The sequence below is a fragment of the Petaurus breviceps genome, unplaced genomic scaffold, assembly GCF_028583685.1.
Source record: "Petaurus breviceps papuanus isolate PSGF00001 unplaced genomic scaffold, PetGlider_PUasm1.0 99, whole genome shotgun sequence".
Lineage (NCBI taxonomy): Eukaryota > Metazoa > Chordata > Mammalia > Diprotodontia > Petauridae > Petaurus > Petaurus breviceps.
In genome coordinates, this window is record NW_027187465.1 from 15,563,150 (window position 1) to 15,585,929 (window position 22,780).

The 22,780-nt window shown below is 44.0% G+C and overlaps 1 protein-coding gene across 2 annotated transcripts in view; it reads right to left on the bottom strand.

Moving 5' to 3' along the window:
* Window positions 1-5,042: 5,042 nt before the first annotated feature.
* RNFT2 (ring finger protein, transmembrane 2) overlaps window positions 5,043-22,780 on the bottom strand; it is a 95,211-nt gene continuing 77,473 nt past the window's right edge. For both annotated transcript variants that reach the window (XM_069081690.1, XM_069081691.1), the window contains exons 8-11: window positions 19,400-19,549; window positions 17,903-17,968; window positions 16,489-16,590; window positions 5,043-14,544 (exon numbers count right to left, since the gene is read on the bottom strand). In XM_069081690.1, coding sequence (XP_068937791.1) covers window positions 14,410-14,544; window positions 16,489-16,590; window positions 17,903-17,968; window positions 19,400-19,549 — 453 coding nt within the window. In that variant the 3' untranslated portion in view covers window positions 5,043-14,409. The remainder of the gene's footprint in view (window positions 14,545-16,488; window positions 16,591-17,902; window positions 17,969-19,399; window positions 19,550-22,780) is intronic.

Genomic DNA, 22,780 nt, shown 5'->3' on the forward strand with positions numbered 1-22,780 from the left:
AGAAAGAAAGAAAGAAAGAAAGAAAGAAAGAAAGAAAGAAAGAAAGAAAGAAAGAAAGAAAGGAAGGAAGGAAGGAAGGAAGGAAGGAAGGAAGGAAGGAAGGAAGGAAGAAAGAGGAAGGAAGGAAAAGAAAGAGGAAGGGAGGAAGGAAGGAAGAGAAAGAAAGAAAAGAAAGAGGAAGGGAGGAAGGAAGGAGGAAAGGAAGAAGATAAGGTAAGAAGTTAAGAAGTATTTTCCTCTGGTTGCTAAAAGGTGTCTTGGGCACCCTCTTAATGGAACTACTTTCTTGCCCCCTGCAAGCACTCCTGAATGAAACAAACAAAAAAAGAAACACGTTCCAGTAGAAAGCTAACAGTGGCCAGGGACCAGGAAGCCCCATGATATATAGCCCTACTTAACTCCATCTGGAGTATTGTGCTTAGTTCTGGGGAGATCACATTTTAGAAAGGACTCCAGTAAGCAGGAGAATGTCTAGAGGAAGGCAGCTAGGATGGGATCTTGAGACCTTATCATGTGAGAGTCAACTGAAGGAACTGAGTAGGTTCAACCTGGAGAAAAGAAGACTTAGGGGATCGAAGGATTTGAATGGCAGTCATGCCCAAGAATAATTCAACGTGTGCTTGGCCAGAGTGGGCAGAACCAAGAGTATGGGATGGAGGCTACACAGAGGCCAGTTTGGCCTTGATATTGGGAAAAGCTGTGTCCCATAGTGGAATGGACTGCCACAAAGCTGGTGCATTTCCCCTCCATTGGAGGTCTCCTGGGCAAATCCCTTCACCTCACTGACCCTCCGTTTCCACATCTGTTAAATGGGGAAAATAATAGGTGCATATATATAATTGATGTGGGTAAAACTCTTTAGAAACCTTAATGGACTAATATAATTGCTTAGCACAGTGCTTGGCGCATAGTCGGGGTTTAATAAATGTTTCTTTCCCCCCTGCCCCCACTCATCATGAACATGGAGGGCTAGAATAAGAAGGGGCCAACAAGGAGCCAGATCTATGATCGACCCCAGTATTGTGCCAGTTTTCCTAAAATTAGAAATTTACTAATCATCAACAAACTAATCAAATATACATGCAAAACAAAGAATAAAATCTTAATACAACCATAATGATTCTACTATCTTTCATATTTAAAATGCTATGACTTGTCATGATTATGTCCAAACCTTTTGTTTATTATTTTAAAATATTTAAAACATTTTAAAATTTATTTTAGAAAATTTATTACTTTAAAGTTGAAATTATTCACCAGAAAGAGACAGGACCACAAAGAGCTTCAAACCTAAGTGGTTGGGGGAAAAGATGGAGGAGTCAATATTGATTTGTAATAGATGATTTTTGTTAATTTAGATATATAATTTCATTGATTTAGAGCCCTGAAGATGTGGGTTCAAATCCTGCTTCTAACACTTACTGGTTTTGTGACCATGGGCCAGTCACCTGAGTGTCAATTTTCTCATCTGTAAAATGAAGGGGTTGGAGTAGAAGGCTTCACTCTATACTCTAAATCTTTGATCATGCAAGTCCTTCTCCCTCTCTGAGCCTTGGTGTTATCTGTAAAATGAGAAAATTGGATGAGATGGCCTCTGGGGTCCCTTTTTGCTCTCAATCTATGAACCTAGCAATTGAATGGGAAAATTCAACTGGGGAGCTCCTGGTGTGGAAAGCCCCTCCACCAAGCAGATCAGACACTCTGCCTTAACTTCCAGTTTTAAAGAATTGCTAGGGGATATAGGGTGGACTGAGGGGGGGAATTGAGAGATTACATGACTTGCCTGTGGTCATATAGTTTGTGTATGAGTGAGGATTTGAACTCAGCTTTTCTTGATTCCTAATCTGACCTCTGTCCATTCTGACAGCTGCCTTTTAATTCCAAATTAATGGCTGAAAAATCTCACACTTTGTGTTGATTCTCGGTTCAATGATTGAAAAGTGGAATACACCCTGCCACCTGATTGCATGTAATTCTATCAAAACTCAAGGACTGGGAATGGCCACATAGGACAAAAACTATGTTTGGGGGATCCCTATCCAAAGAATTAGTACAAGCTGTGGGCATGGTGAGTACTATCAAAACTCGATGACTGGAAAACCACCTAATGCACACTGTGGGTACAGGAGGCACTGTCAAAGATTTGCCTCTTCTCAAATGCCCAGAACAGAGTAGATGCTTAGTAAATGCTACCTGATGGATGAACAGAAATCACTGGCATTCTCTTATTGAGTGAGATGCACATCTTCTGTTTTCTCAGGCTGGAGAAAATCCTGTGTCCTTGGAGCAAGCTGGATCCCATTTTCCTGGAGGGAATCCGGAACGTGAGTAGCCACTGGCCCAGAAGGGTGGCACTGTGAGCGGAAAGTGGAGGACATCAAAACACCTCGGGCAACGGGAATGCCGAATTGGACTGGAGGCCATCTTCAGACATCCAGCAGCAGAAATAGAAACAGAAACCTATCCCTATATATACAAATCCATATATATATATAAGAGAGAATAGGAATATTTATCATCTCTGCATGCCTTGTTAAGAACGGGCGTTCCCGTTCCTTTTACATGATTCATAGTATGAACATTTGTCCCCTCCAAGTTTGGGGCGCAGGAAGCCAAGGCCTGCTGGGACAAGGCTAGTGCATTTCCCATGGCCAGAGTCAAACCTCTGGTGATAGCGACTGGGGAAACAGATAAGGGAATGGAGGCCTGCTAGGCTTGACGAGGGTTGGGCACAGGGTCCAGGGTGTTTCCACCTTGGAACATTTCTGACAAGGCCTAGTTTGTGTATATAGAAATTCTGCCCAGCCAGGGGCAGATTCATTTTTCTATCTGTCTGGTATCTTTGGTGCTCTGTTTTCATATTTGTCGGGTGCTAACCTGCCTTTCTGGTGCTACCATTTTATTGAAGTTGCTTATGGGATTGGGGACTGGAGAGAAATTAATTTCACTTGTTCAGAATTTTTGTTTTAAAAGGGATGAATTGCCAAGCTCTGTTTACCATATTCTCTTTCCTGTCCTTGGGTCCTTTTGGGCACACCTTGGGCACTGGTAAGGGTGTGGCAAGGCTCAGCAAGAAGAAACCTGGCCCCATAAGTCAGTGGGGGTTTCTCTCCCTCCTCAAGGGTTGCCCTGGAAATCCATTCCACAGAAATTCCAAGGGATGTCTGCTCTTGGATTTGGGGGATTCAAGAGCCAAGATGGTGAATGGGATTTCTAAGCAGTAGCTAGAAGGGAGAAGCTGACCGGCATTCCAGCTGGAGGCACCAGGCTGGCAAGGCATCAGAGGTTTTCAAGATAAGTTACTATTTTCAGAAGTTTATAGATCAGTTATAAGAATGCACCTCAGTGTGCAACTTGGCTGTAGAGTCTCCCCCCAGGGACAATTATTATTTTTGTTTTCATTTAAAAAACAAAACAACAACTGGTATTATACGTCTGTGCCGGGCATTCCATCTCCTGTTGTCCCAATGGGCAAGAGAGTGAAGGCTCAGACCGTAGATTCCAAATGATATGCTACATGTTTTGTGGCTAGCAGCTTTGCTCACTTTGGTGTCTGGGAGTCCCAGCTGTGAGAACACAGTGCAAGTAGCAAGAGCTCATTGAGCTCATCTGGCTGAAATGGGACTGATCCCTTGGCATTTGAAAGAGGCGGGTCCTTTAGAAGGCAGAAAGAGCTTCATGGCAGGATCCCAATTCCTGCTGCCACCCTTCACCCCCCAGCCTTTTCTAAATAATATTTGCATTGAATTAATAGAAAAAAAAGACAACATATGAAGACACTTGAACCATCCTCCATTCACACATGGTCAGTTCCCTTCAGTTGGACTTGACTTTGTGGGGCATTTAACTCCATATTTTGGGTCCTTGGACCTATCTTTTTGTATGGCCCCACAGACCTTTATTTTGAGGCTTTGAGTCCTGTTGATGGATATTGGAGTTAGGCATCTGGAAGGGAGACTGAGAAAAGAAGGGCAGCACACATACCTGTGTCCTTTACCCATGTGGGGATGTTCAACTCTCAAACTCTTTCATGGCTTAACATAGTATCTGCTCTATTGTCCTTGACGCTGCTTGGGTGGCGGTACCACAAGATGGTGTTTATTTAAGGGTTGTCTTTTCCAACCCCCTCTAGTATTTGTAGAAGTATCTGGTGGCCTCCAATCTTGGGGCAGAGAGGGAAATGCTCCCAGACAGTAAAAGCCTTCTTGGCCTTGGATCCTCCCTTTCCTCTTCAGCTAGCTTTTAAATCATTCCTGCTGAGGGAACAGAATTTCTCCCAGCAAAAGGTATGGGGGTTGTAGTCTGGGGGAGACTGATTTCAGGAAATCTAGTTTGCTGAAAGCCAGGCACACCCCAAAAGTTTTATGGCTAGGACTCACTGTATATAGCTTCTATGTGTTATTAACAAATGTGTATCTAAACCTTACATTTTGTGGCGGGGGGGAGGCACATCATTAGTATGAGTGCACTCCTTTGTGACCCCTGCTTTTACAAGGGGCTGTTTTTATGCTCATTTTGATATAAGACTTGACTCCTGATTGACATTTGTATTAGGAAATTGACACATGATATATACTGGTATATGTCTCTGCTATCTTCTCACTGCGTTATGGAGATTGCATGATATATATAGCTGGGCTCTTTGGTTATTGTCTGTATTTTTTGACTGTGAGTTCCATCTCTCAGGTTCTTCCCTATCTTTCTTTCACTCTCCCTCTTTCCCCCTGTTCTCCAGACGCTAAGAAGTCATTGATTTTGAAGAGCTTCACTGCAGAGCCTCAAAGGAGATGGAGAGAGGGAGGGAGGGAGGAAGGGAGGGAGGGATGGAGGCAGGCAGTCAGGCAGGGCTTAAAATAAAGAAAGACCTCATCTTGGATTTCAGCAGACTGCCTTGGTACAGCAGAGGGGGGCGGGTTCTGAGATCATCGTCTAGGTGCTGGCTTCCAGGGAAGAACGGCTTGGGCTCATTTCTAAAAAAAAAAAAAACCAAAAAACACCAAAACCCAAAAACAATGCTCTAGAAAATGGGTGGGGACCTTGGGGTCAGGGGCGCCCCTGGGACTTTATGATTCCCTATCAACAACCCCTCCCTCCTAAGCAAATAATATCCTTCTCCCCCCACCCCTTGAAGTTGGAGGTAATCAGCTGGAACAACTTTTAACATCCTTGAATATTTACTGAACATACGGAAGGAGCCCAGTGACTTTTTATCAGCTGCAGAATATTGTCAAGAAATCGCCTGTTTATTGAGATCTGCCTGAGCTGAGAGTTGAGGGAAGGTTCATACCTGGATCCCCACATGGTTTTGTGGTCTTCAGGTTAGCCATAAGCAGAGAAAGTGAGCAGAAACAAAAGAATCATTTAAAAGAAAAATAACAAAAGATTTCTAGATGAGTAGTGCAAGATAGAGGACTTGTGTTCAAATCTTGTCCTAGCTGCTTACAACCTGTGTGATCTTAGTTGACCTTTCTGGACCCCAATTTCCTCATCTACTCAAGAAAAAATATGGGGGTTCAATTAGGTCCCTTCTGATCCCAGATCCTATTATCTTATGATGAAACCTACCAAGCATTTGCCTTCTTTAAAGGTAGGGTTTGAAATTGTATGCTTCTCCTTTCTGTACCTCACATTACTGTCAGTCCACTGGAGACTTTCAGTCTTTACCATAACACAAGTGGCCTCACTTGACTCTAGCCTTAGGTTAGACATATATGAAAGGAAGTCATTCCTGATTAAAAATCTATTGAGACACTGTGTAGGGACTATTTAGGGGGTAGCCAGAGGGTTTCTTCCATATTGAATTTTAAGTATATAATAGAGATCTGTATATCATTCATGGTTTGGGGGAAACCTTGGCTGAGGGTCGACTAGGGATTAGTCAGAACAGTGAGATGTGGGCACTTCCTAGTAGAACAAGGTGGTTTGCCATCCCACGACTTCATGGTTCAAAGTCACTGAAAGTTCCACCTTGATGAATGGCCATGTGACTGGACCAGGGCTAAGAGAACCATCCATGGTTCCATTTAAAAGGATGTATTGTTCCAAACAGACAAGGCTGGGGATGGTATCCTTTGGCTTTTTAACCCATCCCATGCCTTTATGTTACGGTCACTTTTCATTTTATTTATTATCTGTTCTGGGTCTCAGTCCCCAGAAGCAGCATGGAAGGGACACTAACTTTGGTGACAAGAGGCCCTAGTTTGAATTCTAGTTCTAATACAGACTACTAGTATGTACTAGCTTGGGCAAGTCATATGCCCTTTCCAGGCTTAGTTTCCTCCTGTGTAAAATGAGGAGGTTGGTCTTGTTGATTCCCAAGGTCCCTTGCAGTCAAAAAACCAGATGATCCAAGGAGCAGCATTTAATTTGTCACCAGCTTTCTGTCATTCCAGGGCATTGGGTACTGGGAAAATATTTCTGGCTCCCATCTGCTCCCATATCCAAAGTCCCTCCCAAGCCCATTCCTTCTGTTTGTCCCCCTCTCCCCTGCCTTTTTGTTTCACTAAAAGCCTTGCTTTTGAGGAATGAATTTAATTAGGGAGAGGTTTCTTAACTTGGGGTCCACAGACTCCCCAAGGGGTCCTGGGACAGATTTCAGAGGGCCCATGAACTTGGATGGGGGAGGGGGAAAATGACATTTTTATTTCAATATAACTTATTTCCTTTGTAATCCTATGTATTTTATGAATTAAAAAATGTGTTTCTGAGAGGGGGCCTCGAGGCTTCACCAGACTGTCCAGGGGTTCCACAGCATGAATAAGGTGGAGAACTCTTGTGATGGGGGAGTCCTGGAGTTGGGCACAGAATGTTTCTGTAGTGGCTTTTACAGTGTGGCCTGGTGGCTCCCCATGTGTCGCTTGCCCTTTATGGGGATGTGACAAGCTTAAGAACACACCCTTCTGGTTTCTGATATGACAAGTTTGCTGTGCTATCTTTTGTAAGAACGATTTCATACCTTGAAAACACTTTGTACATATTTATAATGACTTTATTAAAAAATTCAATGTGCTCCCTAGCCCAAGGCCTTGGTGAATCTTTTCATTTTTCTCATCTGAGGGCTGCAGAGGTGGGTGGCGTCTGAGCAGTGGGAAGGGGCTACTCCCTCAGGATTTTCGTCCCTGTTTTGAGGCCTGGAGACCTGATCCACAGGGTTCAATCTACACAAGAGACTGGATAGGAAGAGTCAACAAAGGCCCTCCTGGTGCTCCTGAGTCATGAGTGCTAGATTTGGGAGGGGAGACCATTCAAATCCTACTTCTGAAGCTGTGTGACCCTGGGCAAGTCACTGCATTTCCTTGGCCCTCCGTTTTTTCATTCATAAATAAAATGGAGTTAAACTAGCCTTTGAGATCTCTTTCTGCTTCAGAGTGAAGATTCATTCAATCACTCAAAGTGTAACCTTGGGTCAGACTTTCTTCAGTTTCCTCATCTATAAACTAGGAATAATATTTGTACTCTCTACTTTCCAGGGGGTATTGTGAGGAAAGTGTTTTGTGAGCCTTAAAATGCTATAAAAATGGAAAGTACAAATATGATTATCTCATTTTTTTAGTGAAAGACTAAATAAACCTTCCTATCCAGTGAGATGGAGGAGAAAGAATCTTCTGCCCGCTGCTCTCAGGTCCTCATTCCAAGCAGTCTAATTCAAATGCACAGAGATCATACCAGCGAATGTAGGCGATTCATTCAATTAACATGTTAATGAGCATGCAAACAGGAGCAGATTGCTATCCTATTTTCACCCCCACAGTGCCCTAGCCTAGCTGTGACGGGAAAGAGGCACACATTTCCTTTCTTCCTCACTGATTCCAGGCTAATCCATGGCCCTCTTTGGGGCTCAGGGGTAGTAAATCATTGACAATTGAGCTGGGAAGACCCCTAGGTGGTACAATGGATGGGGTGCTAGACTGGGAGTCAGGAAGATCAGAGTTCAAATCCAGCTTCAGTTGTGGGACCCTGGGTGTCACCTAACCCTGTTTGCCTCAGTTTCCTCATCTGTAAAATGAGCTGGAGAAGGAAATGGCAAATCACTCCAGTATCTTTGCCAAGAAAACCCCAAATGGAATCACAAAGAGTTGGACATGACTAAAAAATGACTGAATAACAACAAAACTTCCCAGGGTTGTTTAAAGGATCGAATGAGATAGTTATAAAGTACCTGGAAGGAAATTGGCATTTTAAAAATGCTTGTTTTCTTCCTTCCTCTCTTTTTTTAAAAAAATAAATTTTTATCAACTGCATTTACCAATGTATCCCTCCTCCCTTTCTGAGGGCCATTTCTTGTAATAAAGAATTTTTAAAAAGAGTGGAAAAGCAAGTCAGCAAAACTAAGGAACACATTGAAAAAACACTGACATTATATACAGTTTTCCATACCCATAGTCCTCCACCTCTTCCAAAAAGGGAGGGAGGTGGCTTCTCATATCTCTCTCTTCTTTGGGGCCATGCATGCTTGGAATCATTTAATAGTATCCAGTTCCAATTTGTTGTTATTATTCTTTCCATTTACATTGTTGCAGTCAATGTATATCAAATTTCTCTGGTTCTGCTTTGCATCAGTTCATATAAGTCTTCCCATGTTTCCCTGGATTCTTCCTGTTTCTTTTTTTTAAAGTAAATTTTAATTGATTTTAATAGTACCTACGTCTTCCAGAGTATCCCACTTTTCCCTCCTACCAGAAAGCCATCCCTTGTAATAAAATTAAAGGCGGGGAAGGTGGTGGTGGCAGGGAAACTAACCAGTTCATCGAAAAAGTCTGACATTTGTGTGTGAGGTGTTCCAGGCCAAGTCACCCACCTTTACGAAGAAGAGAAGGAGGCTTCTCCTATCTCAAGACCAGCCTGTCACTATAATTTCAAATATTCAGTGAACGCTGTTTTGTTATTCTTTACCTCTGAATTGTAGTCACTGTGTATCTCATTTTCCTGGTCTACTAACAACTTTGTACCAGTGCACGTGGGTCTCCCCATGCTTTCTGTTTCCATAATATTCATTGTTTCTTGTAGCACAATAATATTCCATTACATTCATGGACCATCAAGCTATTCCCTGATTGATGGGCAATAATGATTTGTTTCCACTTCTCTGCCACTGCCAAAAGTGCTGTTATAAATATTTTGGTGTCTAGATGACCATTATTTTATCTTTGACCCCCTTGAGGCATATTCCTAGCAGTAGGATCTCTGGATCAAAGGGTCTACACATTGTATTCCCTACCTCCCATACGTCCAAACTGCTTTCTAGAATGAAGAGAACAATTTATAGCTCCATTCATAGGGCACTAAAATGCCCATCTTTGGACAAGCCCTCCAGCACTGAGGATTTCCATCATTGGTCATCTTTGCCAACTGGCTGCCCCCTCTGTCAAAGAGGTTGTGCTTGGTCCAAGGTCACACAGCTAGTCAGTGGCAGACTCGGGATTTTAACCCAGGGCTTTATTAACTGTGCCACAGTAACAGCTGTTGCCAGATGTTTGGAGAGGGCCTAGTGGAGTCAAAGAGACGCCCCCACTGAAAGGTCACTGTTGGAAGTGCCCGGGATATGCCATGTGCCCAAGACCTGCCACTGGGCAAGGTTAGTTTGGCAATGCTGTGCCACATGCCTAATTCTCATCTCTATCATCCTCCAAGGACACCTGCCTGGATTCCCCAGGTCTCAAAGAGGCAGCATGGTGTTGGACAGAAAGCCAGCTTTGTAGACACGAAGAGCTGGGTTAAAGTCTGGCCTTTAATATTTACTAAGGTACTATTTGGTGTGGTAACATGTACTACTTAGCCGTGGAATCCTGGGCAAGTGACTTAATCTTTGTGCCTTATTTTCTTTATCTATAAAATTGGGGAGGGGGCAGACAATGGTCTCTGAAGTTCTATGCAGTTCTAGATCTAAGAGCCTAGAATTCCCCTCCACTATGCTATGTGTCCTTAGAAAAGTCATGTCAACTCCACAGGCCCCAAGTCTTACATGCAAAATTAGGATAATTAGACTTGCCCAATACACTCCATGAGAGGTGGGAAGGATTGCATTTTGCAAACTTGCATATATAGGAAAAAAAAGTACTATGTTCATGGGAGTTCTTGCCATGTTCCATGCCACAGAGTGATCTACTGGAAAGAATGCTGAATTTGTAGCTGGGGGAGCAGGGTTCAAATCTCACCTATGCTCCTCAATTAGCTTCATGACCACAGGAAAATCACTTTAGCCTTCCTGGGCCTCAGTTTCCTTTTTGAAAAATGAGGGGACTGGACTCAGTGGCCTCTGAGGTCACTTCCAGTTCAAAATCTATCTAGAGATCTGTAAAACCTTCATTTTGAACTAAAGGAGCCAGCATGCTATAGTGGAAAGGGCACCAGATATTGCAGCCAGAGCATCTGGGTTCAGATCCTACCTCTGGAGACCCTGAAGAAGCTCCCTGGGTTTGTTTCCTTTTCTATAAAACAGGGAGGGTTGAACTAAGCCTCTGAAGTCCCTTCAGCTCTGGCTTTGTGGTCCTAAGGTCTGGGTCTCAGTTTCCCTTTCTGCAAAATGAAGGGGTTGGACCGAATGTCTTCTCAGGTTCCCTCCAGCTCTTCTCAGGTAGGGATCAACAGTGTGCCCTTCTGGGAACTCTCCAGTGGCTGTGTTTTGGGCAATCAGATCCTCTGGACCATGATGTTTGATCCAGTAAACCAGTTCAGAGAACTGGGCTAATCATTGGGAAAAATCCAGAAAGCCAACCCTAGAGGCGTGGGAGATTTCTCCCAAAACCCAGGCTATGTCCATTCACCAGAATTCCCCTCTGCCCGTCTAGGAAGGGTTGCATTCTGTCCTGGGCTCTTCCTTTCCATATGCTTCAGTCTGCCAGCACAGAGAGTGCCTCAGGCCTTCTACAAGATCATGGATTGGGTGAGAGGAGTAGAAACCCAATCTGGGGTCTCCTGATACCTCCAAAAACAACTTTCTCTGCTAGATCACACACGGCCTCTGCTAATAAGCCTTCTCAGGCTCTAATTTATCATGCCTCTGCTGTGTCTGCATGCAGAGAAATTTTCATGATAAACCAGTTGCCGGGCCTCCCGCTGCTTGCCTTTGGTTTTCTTCCTTAAGGCTAATAGAAAGAGAAGCGAAGAAGATACATACATATAGCAGCATCTCCCTCAGGTGACCTCCTTCCTGCCTGTTTATCTGAGCAAGTGGGATTTGAACATCATAGCTATTTCCATAGTAACAGAGCATGAAAGACGCCATGCTGCCCTGGAAGGTGATCTCTCACTGGGAGCCGGGAAAACGCCAAAATTGTTGAGTGATGGAGAAGGTCCCAGCTCTCTCCATGCCCCAAGAAATGCCCCATGGCTGTTGGGATGGAAGCACTCCGATAATCCCATCTGGGGGCTTAGTGACAGCAAGTCGGCCTCACTCCTGAGGACTGTGGGATAATCAGCTTAATAACAGGACAGGCTGCTCTCCCTCCCCCACCTTCTCAGAAAAGCTACACACTTCCTGAGCTCTGGCATCAGAGAGTGGTGCGAAGGCCCAGGCTGAGAGCAAGATGGTTGGTGTATAAGAGACCACAGAGGGATAGACAGAGGATTCCTGGGGCTTTCATGGTCGCTATGCAAAGGGAAATGTGAGAAAGGCCAAAAGAAAAATCCCCCAAAACAAAACAAGTGGAATGCTGTGTAATTATAATGATCAAGCTTGACCCTGGAGAAGAGTGGAGAAAATGCCTCTCTTTCCCCTCTTTGCCAATGGGGAGAGGGTGTGTGTGTGTGTGTGTGTGTGTGTGTGTGTGTGTGTGTGTGTGTGAAATAGTTTATATGCTGCATTAATTAGTTGTTTTTTGCTGATCTGATTTTCTGGCTAGCAGAGGAAGAGGGATATATTCAGAAATGAAGGTGATGCCATAACAAAATCTAACAATAAAAATGGAACAGGTAGGTGGTGTAGTGTATAGAGTGCTGGGCCTGGAGTCAGAATGACTGGAGTTCTCAGACACTTCCTAGCTATGTGACCCTGGGCAAGTCACTTCACCCTGTTTGCCTTAGTTTCCTCATCTGTAAAATGAGCTGGAGAAGGAAATGGCAAACCAGTCCAGTATCTTTGCCAAGAAAACCCCAAATGGGGTAACAGAATTGGACACAACTGAAAAACGACCAAACAGCAAATCAATAAAAATAAAATAATATTGAAAATGGAAATGGGGGGGGGCAGCTAGGTGGTGCAGTGAATAGAGCACTAGCCCTGCAGTCGGAGGACCTGAGTTCAAATCCAGCCTCAGACACTTAACACACACACACACACACACACACACACAAACTAGCCCTGTGACCTTGGGCAAATTGCTTAACCCCAATTGCCCTACCTTCCCTCCTCCAAAAAGCCAAAAAAAAAAATGGAAATGGCGGGGGTCTACATGTTTTCTTTCATAGATCTCTCTGCAGAATAAACAGCTTGATACAGGTAGCAGAAAGAGCTAGATTTGGAGTCTGAGGACCTGGGTTCAAATTCACAGCTTGGACCTCAGTCTCCTCATCTTTAAAATGAGGGGTTGGATTAGATGGCATCTGAAGCCGCTTCTAGCCTGAGATCTTTGATCTTCTGGTCCTAGGTTGGTTGGGGAAGAAGCTGGAAGGAAGGGTTTTACTTGGTTGGACCCATTGCATCATGGAAATAGAGAATACCCAGAGTGGAAATTTCCTGCACTGATGTACACTGGCAAAGTTCTTGCAATTTACAGGCTTACAGAATGGAAGCCATGAGATATGATCTGACTTACATATGGCCATAAATCAAGTATCTATCAGAGCTGAACTTGAACCCAGACCTTCCTGATTCTAAGGCTTATCCTCTGTTTACTGTGCCAGGATCTCTCTCAAACAAAGAGTAGAAAATAAATTAATGATGCCTCATGGTGTAAGTTAGAGAAACCCAAGTATGACTGCACCCAGTGCCATAACCCCACATCCCAGAGGATGTATAAATCCAGAATATGCGCTATCTCTTTGGCCTTCAGGGCCATCAGGAGAATGAAGTAATGCCTATGGATGGCCCTAGCAGGCACAGGCAAGGGGAATGGTCAGTCAGTCAACAGTCAAGTGTTGGGAATACAAAAATCCAGTCCTCAAGAAGTTCACGCTCTAATGGGGAAGTGACATGTTCCAATAGAAGTGTATCAATGATACGGGTACGAGGTGGTGCACATATGAGTAGGAGGCAGTTATGGGAGGAAGGAACAGGAGAGGAAGAATGAGGATGGGAAGAGAAAGGAGGTTTGTGAGAAAGGGAACACACGGTTGTATGTGTCGGAAGAGGGTTTGAGAGCCATCTACATCCAGGCGACAGGTTGCCCACCCCGTTCCTGAATATAGTTATCCCTCTTAGCCTGTAAACCACTGGGCTTGCTAGAGTTTCTTAGAATCACTACATTTTTAGGATCTCAGAGGTGGAAAGGGCCCCCAAGGCCATCTACTTCAACTTCGACCTACATGGGAATCCATACTACAGAATTCTCTGACAGAAAGGCCATCCAGCACCTTCTTGGAGGCCTCCAGTTAGGTGGACGCCACCACCACCAGCACTTAGGACAATGCCTAGTATGGAGTAGGTGCACACCCAATTCACTGAGCAGGGCAGGAGGGGAAGGGAGTGGTTTCTTTTCATGAAAATCCTTAGTTCCCAACATTTGTGTCCCTCTTTGCTCATCTTCTCAGTGACCCAGATAGCCCAAACCATCAATCAACCCTATCCAGGAGGCAAGTCACTATAATACAACTAGTTACAAACAGAATCATTTACATAGAGTTCTACGATTTGCCGAGTTCCCATGTTGTGTCATTTCATACTCACAACAGCCCTGTAAGGTAGATGGTATTATCCCCATCTTACAGAACTGGAAACTTGAGGCTCAGAGAGGTTACATGCTAGCTGCTAATCGACTTAGCCAGGGTTATACAGTTAGAGTCTGTTGAGAGAGCATTCAAACTCAGTTCTTCCTGACTCCAAGTCACCATACCACCTCGCTGAGGGTGCTACAGCTGGGGGACCAAGATTATCTACCACTTACTGAGGGGTGAGAAAGGCTAGAAGACGGGCATTTAATGGAACTATGTCAGATTCTTCAGGGTTGAGTTAGGGGACCTGGTTGAAAAGGGATGAGGACATTGTCAGGGTCAGGGGATGGGGGAGAAGCCTATGGGGGAGGAGGAAGGGGAGGATGGAGAAGGGAATGAGTTACTCAGTTCTGGATCCAGGGTGAACAAAGCCCCAAAGAGGAGACTCATACTAGCAACTGTTCACCAGCCTGGCCTTCCCAGAGTGTGGCTGAGGACAGGACACCATGGTGGGGACAAACCAACTCAATGAGACTGATGGGTGATGGAGATGTCTCTGGTCCCCTGGGGCCTTCCACTCTTCCACCATGAGAGTCTTTTGACCTAATACACCTGGAAATGGGCAGAGGTGGTGCCATCCTTCCAGCATCGCAGCGTTTCCACGGCAACTGAGCGGCAGAGAGGGCAGGTCCTCTCCCGGTCAAACCAAAGGCAGAGACACTCCTCACAGAATACATGCTGTGGGGACAAGGAGCAGAGTGAGAGGAGGACTGCCTTGCGGGCCTTGGTGCTTCCACTGCAATATGTCCAAAACATGATTTATTACCTTCCACCCCATGGTGCCCCTCTTCCTGGCTTCCTCATTTCCATCAAGGGCACCATCATCCTTCTAGTCACCCATGTTCACACAATGGGAGTCATTCTTCACATCCATCGAAAATGTATTAAGTACCTACTGTGTGCAAAGCACCAGGCTGGATGCTGTGGGGGTGAGGGTGCAAAAATAGGGTCCTAGATTTGGAATGGACCCTATAGAACATCTAGTTCAACTCTTTGATTTTCTAGAGGAAACAGAGGCTAAGAAAATGGAGATGATGTGTACTTATGTGGGTTAAGTAAATGGCAGAATCAAAATCTGAACCCAGGTCTACAGATTACAAATCCACGGCTCTTTCTACTAGGCTATGATGCTAAATTCACATGCAAAGCACCTAGTATGTGTCAGGCATTGTACTAGTCATCAAGTATTTATGTGGAGCCTACTATGTGCAAGGACACAATCCCAAACAGTAAGGCAATCCCTGCCCTCTAGGAACTTACATTCTAGCAGGAGAAAACAACACATAAAGGGGGAACTGAAGATGGGTTGGAGATGTTAGGCTTTGTAGATTCAAAGGAAACAAACAAAAAATGGTCACTTCTTTCAGGGAGCTTAAGGAACTTATATTCTAACAGGGAGACAAGACGTACATTTTATATTTAAGGAGCTATGATTTCCATGTATATAGGTATGCCCTAGGGTGACTAGGTGGTGCAGTGGATAGAGCCCCGGGGCTTAGAGTCAGGAAGACTCATCTTACTGAGTTAAAATCTGGCCTCAGACACTTCCTAGTTGGGTGACCCTTGGCAAGTCACTTCACCTTGTTTGCCTCAGTTTCCCCATCTATAAAATGACAGGGTTGGACTAGTTGGCCCATGAGACCCCTTTGGGCTCTAAATCTAGGATCCAAGTACCATCTCCTAAAGGAAGACCATCTTGATATCCCCTCTCCCTAGAAATCAGTTTACATTTACTTTGTGTAAGGTTTCACTCATGCCCCTGTATATATTCACTGCACTTCCCTTAACAGAATGGCTGCTTTTGGAGGACAGGGAATGTTGTCTTTTTGTCTTTGTATCCTAGTGTCTACTAGAGTGCCTGGTACATAGTAGGTGCATAATAAGTGTTTATTAAATAAACTGTAGGTTATTGAATTAATCTACTAGGGCTCCTGGAAGAGAGTATTCAATTTGCTTGTGGGCCTTTTAAAATGGAGAGGGATCCCTAGGCAAGAGGGGACGTCTATATTCTTTTTTTATGGGCAAGAAGCAGGCTGCGCTTGGGGAATGGCTAAGAGGCTTAGCAGCTCCTGCAATATGTGACCTGTGACCACAGCCCGCTCTCCTAACCACAGCTCTCCTCTTCCCCAGGTGCTCTGGGGTTTGGTAATCTGGACCGCCATCCTCATGGGGCCTGAGCAAAGTCATCAGCCTCCTTCTCCTCCTCCTCCATGTGACCCAGGGCCCCAGGGGCTGTGACTTCACACAGCCCTTCCTAGGGCTGGCTGTCACATGGAAGAGGGATTAGACTAGTTAGGCTTGGCCCCAGTGGGCAGACCCAGGAGCCATGGAGGGAAGCTGCAAGGAGACAAGTTTAGCGATAATGTCAGGAAAAACTTCCTAATAAGATAATGTTGGCCAAGAGCGGAATGGGCTGACTTGGGAGGTAAGGCTGACTTGGGCTCTGCCTTACTGGAGGCCAGGTGGAGGTTGAACAGCCATGTCTATGGGAAGGTATAAAGGGTATTCCTGGTCAGGTATGGTGGACTTGATTTCTCCCAAAGTCTCTTCCAACTCAGAAAATCTCAGATTCCTTAGCTCCCTTGGGCCCTCCAGGATGAGGAACAGGGGACCCTCACTCACCTGGCACATCAGGGCCAGAGGCTCCCGGAACTCAGCTTGGCAAATGGCACAGATCTCACCAGCCTCAACGCATTGCTGGCTTGTAGCCCGAACTCCGTAGTTCTATATGGGGAAGAAGAGGAAAGAGAGGTCTGGTTTTCACAGTTAAAGATAGGATCCTGTCCACAGGCATGTGACACAGACTATTCTCCAGGCCTGGATTCGAGGTATAAAGTAAGCATTTAATAAATGTCTGCTGGTAAATGAATGGAGTTCCCTCCCTCTTCATCTCCCAGCCTCTGGGTGGGTTAACTCCCATATTTGAAAGGTTCTCTCTCTTCACCTCTAACATTTAGAATTTCTAACTTCCTTCAAAGCAGGGCTCCAGTGCTCTCTGTACCAGGAAGCTTCTCCTGATCCCTCCCTTGGCCATATCCCATTCCTGAAATGATTTTGTATATATTTTGAATTTACTTATATGTGAATGTGTTGTTTATCCTGATAGACCATGACCTCCCTGAGGGCAGGAACTGTTCCATGTTTGTCTGTCTTTGGTACCTGGTTCATAGTTGATTTCCTTGCTGCCTACCAGTCTCTATCCCTTCCAAGCCCACAGTTACAGAAAACCTCCTCTGTTCCCTCTCATTGTTAACTCTTTCTCCCTCAGACCTCACATTTGATGTTGGTGGTCACTGCAGTCATGTCTGACTCTTTGTGACCCCCCACTTGGGCATTTCTTGGCAGAGATACTGGAGTGGCTTGCCATTTCCTTCTCCAGCCCATTTTACTGATGGAGAACTGAGGCAAACAGGATTAAGTTAGGGACTTGCCCAACATTGTGACTACTAAGTGTCTGAGGCCGGATTTGAACTCAGGAAGATGAGTCTGAGCCAACCCTACAGACTTCACACAGCATACTGTTTTGTAACTCTCAAATATATGTTACATTATCATGTAACAATATATGATTACATCATCATGTAATATTGTATATGATAGCATCTATATTGTATCTTCTCCTCCTTTGGACTGTAAGCTCCCTGAGGGCAGAGGCTGTGCCTTGTGAAAGCTTTGTACCTGCCCCAGGAATGCTTTGCTCAGAGTAGGCATATAACAGATGCTGGCTGTTCCTTTGTGGTATCTCCTCCCTCCATCCCCCTTTACTCTCCTCCCCCATTGCCAGCTGGAGCTGACAAGTTTCCTCCTTCCACTAGAATATAAGCTCTTTTGATTTTCTATACCTTGGGCTTAGCACAGCTCCTCAAGCTTAGGAAGCACTTCATAAATGCTGACAAGAGACCTGGAACTTTCCCTGACCAACAACCAGTGTTTCTTGAACCTTATAAACTTAGGGGAGCTGTGAGGGAGGGAGCCCCTGGATCTCCTTCACTTGGCCACCCAACTCATTTTGGGCCTTTGTTTGAATGTGACTCACCTGAGGGGTGCAGAGAAGCTTCAGGGCCTTCCTTACTCCGCCCAGTCGGCCACAGATGTCAAATGACTGAAAGGAGAGAGTAATGACCAACGGTTTTCCATCCCATAGGAGATGAACCCTCCCTTCCCTGGGGCAGGGAATTAGACTCCGTTTGAACCCTTGCAAGATTCAAAATGCAGAAGAGAGCCCTTCCAATGCCACATCTGTAATCCTATCATGCTAACTTTCCAACACACAAGGTGTACAGGTTCCACGATGGCCCTAGATTTTCAGGAAAGAGCTGTCATTTCCATCTGTGATGTCTCCCATGTGGCTGGTGCTCACTGCTTCCCAAAGAGCTCCCATACACATCATCTCATTCATACTGACTTTGTACTGTATTTCACACTTGTGTACATGATGCTGTTCCTCCTTCACCCCCATTAAGCTTCTTGAAGTCAGGGGTTATTTTGTTTTAATCTTTGTAATTCTAGCACCCAGTATACAACAGGTGCTTACTTAATGCTTATTTCTTGTCTCTTGATTGATTTAATCCACATAGTAGTCTCTTGAGAGCTGGAAACTCCAAGAGGTCAGGGATTTGAAGTTAAGAAGATTTAGGTTCAAATCCTCTCTTAGACATTTACTAGCCTGTGCGACCTTGTGCAATCACTTAAATCTCTAGGAGTCAGTTTCCTCATCTGTAAAATAAGGGAGCTTAAGGCCCCTTTTTTCTTTAAACTGAGGATCCTATGATTGATGTAAACCCATTAGTAATCTCTTAAGTGCTGTAAATTACATGAAGGCAGGAATTTTGAATCTGGAAGGCCTGGATTAAAATCCTGCCTCAGGGCTCCTAACGATATTATCTAAACTAGTCCAATTCTGTCATTTTCCAGATGAGAAAACACACTCAGAAAGGTAATGTCTACTTCCCAAAGTTATAAAGTGAACTAGTAGCAGAAATGAGACTAGAAATCATGTCTCTCAGTTCTCTGTTACTATATGAAAGAGTGTGAGGGGCAGTGGGGTTTAAGTTGTATCTCTTACGCATATTACCCACGAGACCCTTGGCAAATCACTGAACATCTGGGTGCTCTGAGCATTTTTCTAAGACTCTAAGTTGCGCAGAAAGTTCTGACCTGCATTGGGTCCACCCAAACTCTTCATGAAGAGTTCCCTATGCTAATGAAATTAATGGTCCAGTTTATGGACCATAATCTTATAGTAGTTTAAGAAAAAAAAATCCAAATCAGAAATCCCTACCATGTATGGCCATCAATAGCATTCTTTTCTCTCTACGCTTTTCTCTCTGAGGTTAAGCAAAAATATGGAGTGCACTGTGTCATGGGCTAATTTAGACTAATTTGATTCATAGGCACTATACATATGGTCCACTTCATAGGCAAGAGATAATGGTAATGATCCAGTGGGGGTATCTCCCCTCTCCTTCCTTGCTGGAGAAGAACCATCTGTTTCTACTGTTATGGGAAGTCTCCTCCCCTTGACCTACCTTACCTTGCAAAGGCTGTAAAGGATGATGAGGACCCCTCCTAGGAAATAGCTATTGGAGGGGTCATCTCCCATGATGTATTTGTACCACAGCTGGATAGGAACGAGTGACCGGAACAGCTGGCTCAGCTCCTCAATCACCAGATAGAACTTGCCCTGTTATCATACCAGAGGCATAAATTATGATTACTGTTAAAGACCCAAAGGGCAATGTCAGGGGGGCTTGGGCACCCACGATAATGATGCTCAGAGCCCTTCACAGACCATTAATCAGCATCTAGAAGCACTTAAGCAGTCTCTTAATGGGAGTAGAGACTACCGTCAGGGAGAGGCAACCCCTGCCTGCTGCCCTAACCCGGCTGCTGCCTGCTGCCCAGGAAAAATCAAAAGGTGAAGGGACCAGGCATTCAGGTCACATTTCAAGGGGATGGAAACCTTACACCTCTAGGAGTGTGTGTGTGTGTGTGTGTGTGTGTGTGTGCGCGCGCGCGCGATTGCACACTTTTCCCTCCAGGGGATGCTACTATTTCAACGTGAAGCTATCTCAAAAGTTTATGTCCCTGCTGAACCAACCGCATGTAGAATTTTCACCAGAATGATATCAACTATCAGTCTGTCATCCGAGGAACAATCTAGTTAAATAGGGAGGGAATCATCACCAGGTCGGATTAAAGAGGGGCCAACAACTCTCAAAATCTTCCTACTAAGAACTAGATGGTTGTAACTGATGGGGTACAGGTTCTGGGAACCTCCTTGAACTCTCCTTGAATCTTCCCACTTAATCTGGCATTTGCCTAAAGCTATAAGGTTTTCATTATTGCTATGCCCAATTCTCTGTTACCCTTAACCTAGCCTAGCCTGCCACTGTCTGTTATCCATGGATTGGATGGCCTTCTGCTACTTCCCACCCTGGATCCTGTCAAAACCCCATTCTCTTGGTTCCTGGAATTTGACCTCTAGCCTACTAGCCACTCCCATGGAGATCCTCCCTAGATCGCCTCTGGATCCCTCCCACAGTCTTTCTGTATAATAGATCCATCTCAGACATCACCAAGGTGCTCAGATTCAATCTGACCTGCTTACATTAACATTTCAAATGCTCAGATTCCTTAAGAGTCTAGCCAATGTTCCTTTAAGCATGAGTGTTATTGATGATGGTAATAAAGGAATTTTAACATTGTATGAGAAATGGCAGAAAAATGAGAAAGAGGAAAGTTGAAGAAAGAGAGTTGACTAGTGAGAGAAATGATTATTTCTTTCTTGTATTAATAGTCAATTATTGAATTAGAATTAACAGGTTTTTTATTTCCTTATCCAGTAATCAACCATTGTAGAAAATCCTGGGAAAAATTTACTCATCCAGGATGAGAGATTTGGTGAATTCCTGTTCATTGTGTTTGGTCAGACAGGTCTGGGGTAGTAGAAGATTCCCTCTTTGACATGTACATTGATGTCTCTTTGATCAAGATTTGGGTGATTCAAGTCACATAATCCCAAGACCTTCATTAGAATGAACCCACTTCTCATTATAATATTCATTTTCTCATTAATTGTGAATCAATCACAGTTGATTGCCACCCTCAGGAGCACTTATCTTCCCAAGGGTATATAAGTTGTGAGCCCCCCACCATGAGGTTTTTGATATTTGAGAGTACCACTGACCTCTTTTATTAGACAATACTAGAATTATTAATAAAATTACTAACTGCCCAGAAACTATGTCTCTAAAACTTTAGATATCACACCAGGAATTTACATTGTTCATTAAAGGGCCTTCAGGATGATGAAAAGTCTTGAAAGACCATGCCATATAAGAGTGAGGTGAAGGAGTTAGGAATACAAAGCCTGAAGAAGAGAAGACTCAGAGGGGATAGGGAAGGTTTCTTCAAATCTTAGAAGGGCTATCATGGGGAAGGAGCCTTGCGCCTCTTGGCCCCAGAGGGCAGAACAATGGTGGAAAGTACCAAGAAGTCAATATTAGCTAGAGGTCTTGACAAACTTTCTGAGGATTAGTCCAAAGTGGAATGGGTTGCCTCTGGAGATAGTGAGTTCCTCATCCCTTGAAGATTTTCAGGAAAAGGATGGATAAGCACTTGTTGAGTACATAGTGGAAGGTATAGCTAGCTACCTGCTGAGGTCTCTCCTACCTCTAAGGCACTGGGACATTTTCATGCTCACACTTTCTGAGACATCAGGTTTTAAAATGGATCACATTATATTGAAAAGGAAGCTATGGATGGGGTAGAGTCAGATGGCACAGCGAAGCCAGCATTTTTTTGCTGAGCTCTCCCAAAACATTCCTTCTACAACAACTTAAATAATAAGCCAAACTTTTGGAAAGCCTAGAAAGTCACAGTGAGTCATTTTTCTAGTCCAGGGTAGCGTGGGAAGACAGAAAGTAAGCTTTGTGAACACTTGGGTGGAGGCTAGCTGGTGGAAGTGGCAGCAGCCAGGAGGTGACAGTGGTGGGCTTAACCTTTGATTGGAAACAGATCCCAGGAGATCCCTGTACTAGTGTTGGAGCAGGATGGGTGCTGCTTATTATGCAGTTCTGGGTTGAAGTTTCAAGTCAGTGAGGAGCAATTATGGTTGTGAGGGATCAGAGGCCCTAGCTGAGTAAGGACCAGAGTAGGATGGCAGGAACCAGACCTCTTTCAGTATCACACAACTTTGGAAGTACCAAAAACTTAAAGGCCTCTACTGAGTTGTGGAAGCATCAGGGAATCATAAAATATAGAAGCTCAGGCCAGCCATACCCCTATGGAGGAGAGCAGAGCCTAACTCTAACATAAAATCCAAAGTCAAGAAATAGGTTGGAGAAATGAGCAAACAACAACAAACAACAACGACAACAAAAGAACCTGGTCATTAAAAGCTTCTGTGAGGACAGGGAAGCTCAGGATGTAAACTTAGAAAATAATGACTTGAAAACATTCATAAGTAAAGTCTCAAAGACAAATGCAGATTGGACACAAGCTCAAAAGAATCCCCTGAAGACTTGACATAAGAGATTGGAAAAAGAACAAAAAGTTCTAAAAAATCAAATAAGAGTTAAAACTGCGAAAAGAAATGAGTGTGACCCAAGAAAATTGAAAGAAAGAACTAACAACTTAGGAAAAGAGCCAGAAAAAAAAAAGCTGAAGAAAATAACTCCTTAAAGATCAGAATTGGCCAAATGATAAAATAATAATGATGATAACAACAATAGCTTTTATATATCTATATGTATATGTATATAGATATAGATATATATTCACATACACATATATTACATGTTTATATATATATATATATATATATATATATATATATATATATATATATATATATATATATATATATAAACATGTAATATATGTGTATGTGAATATATATCTATATCTATAT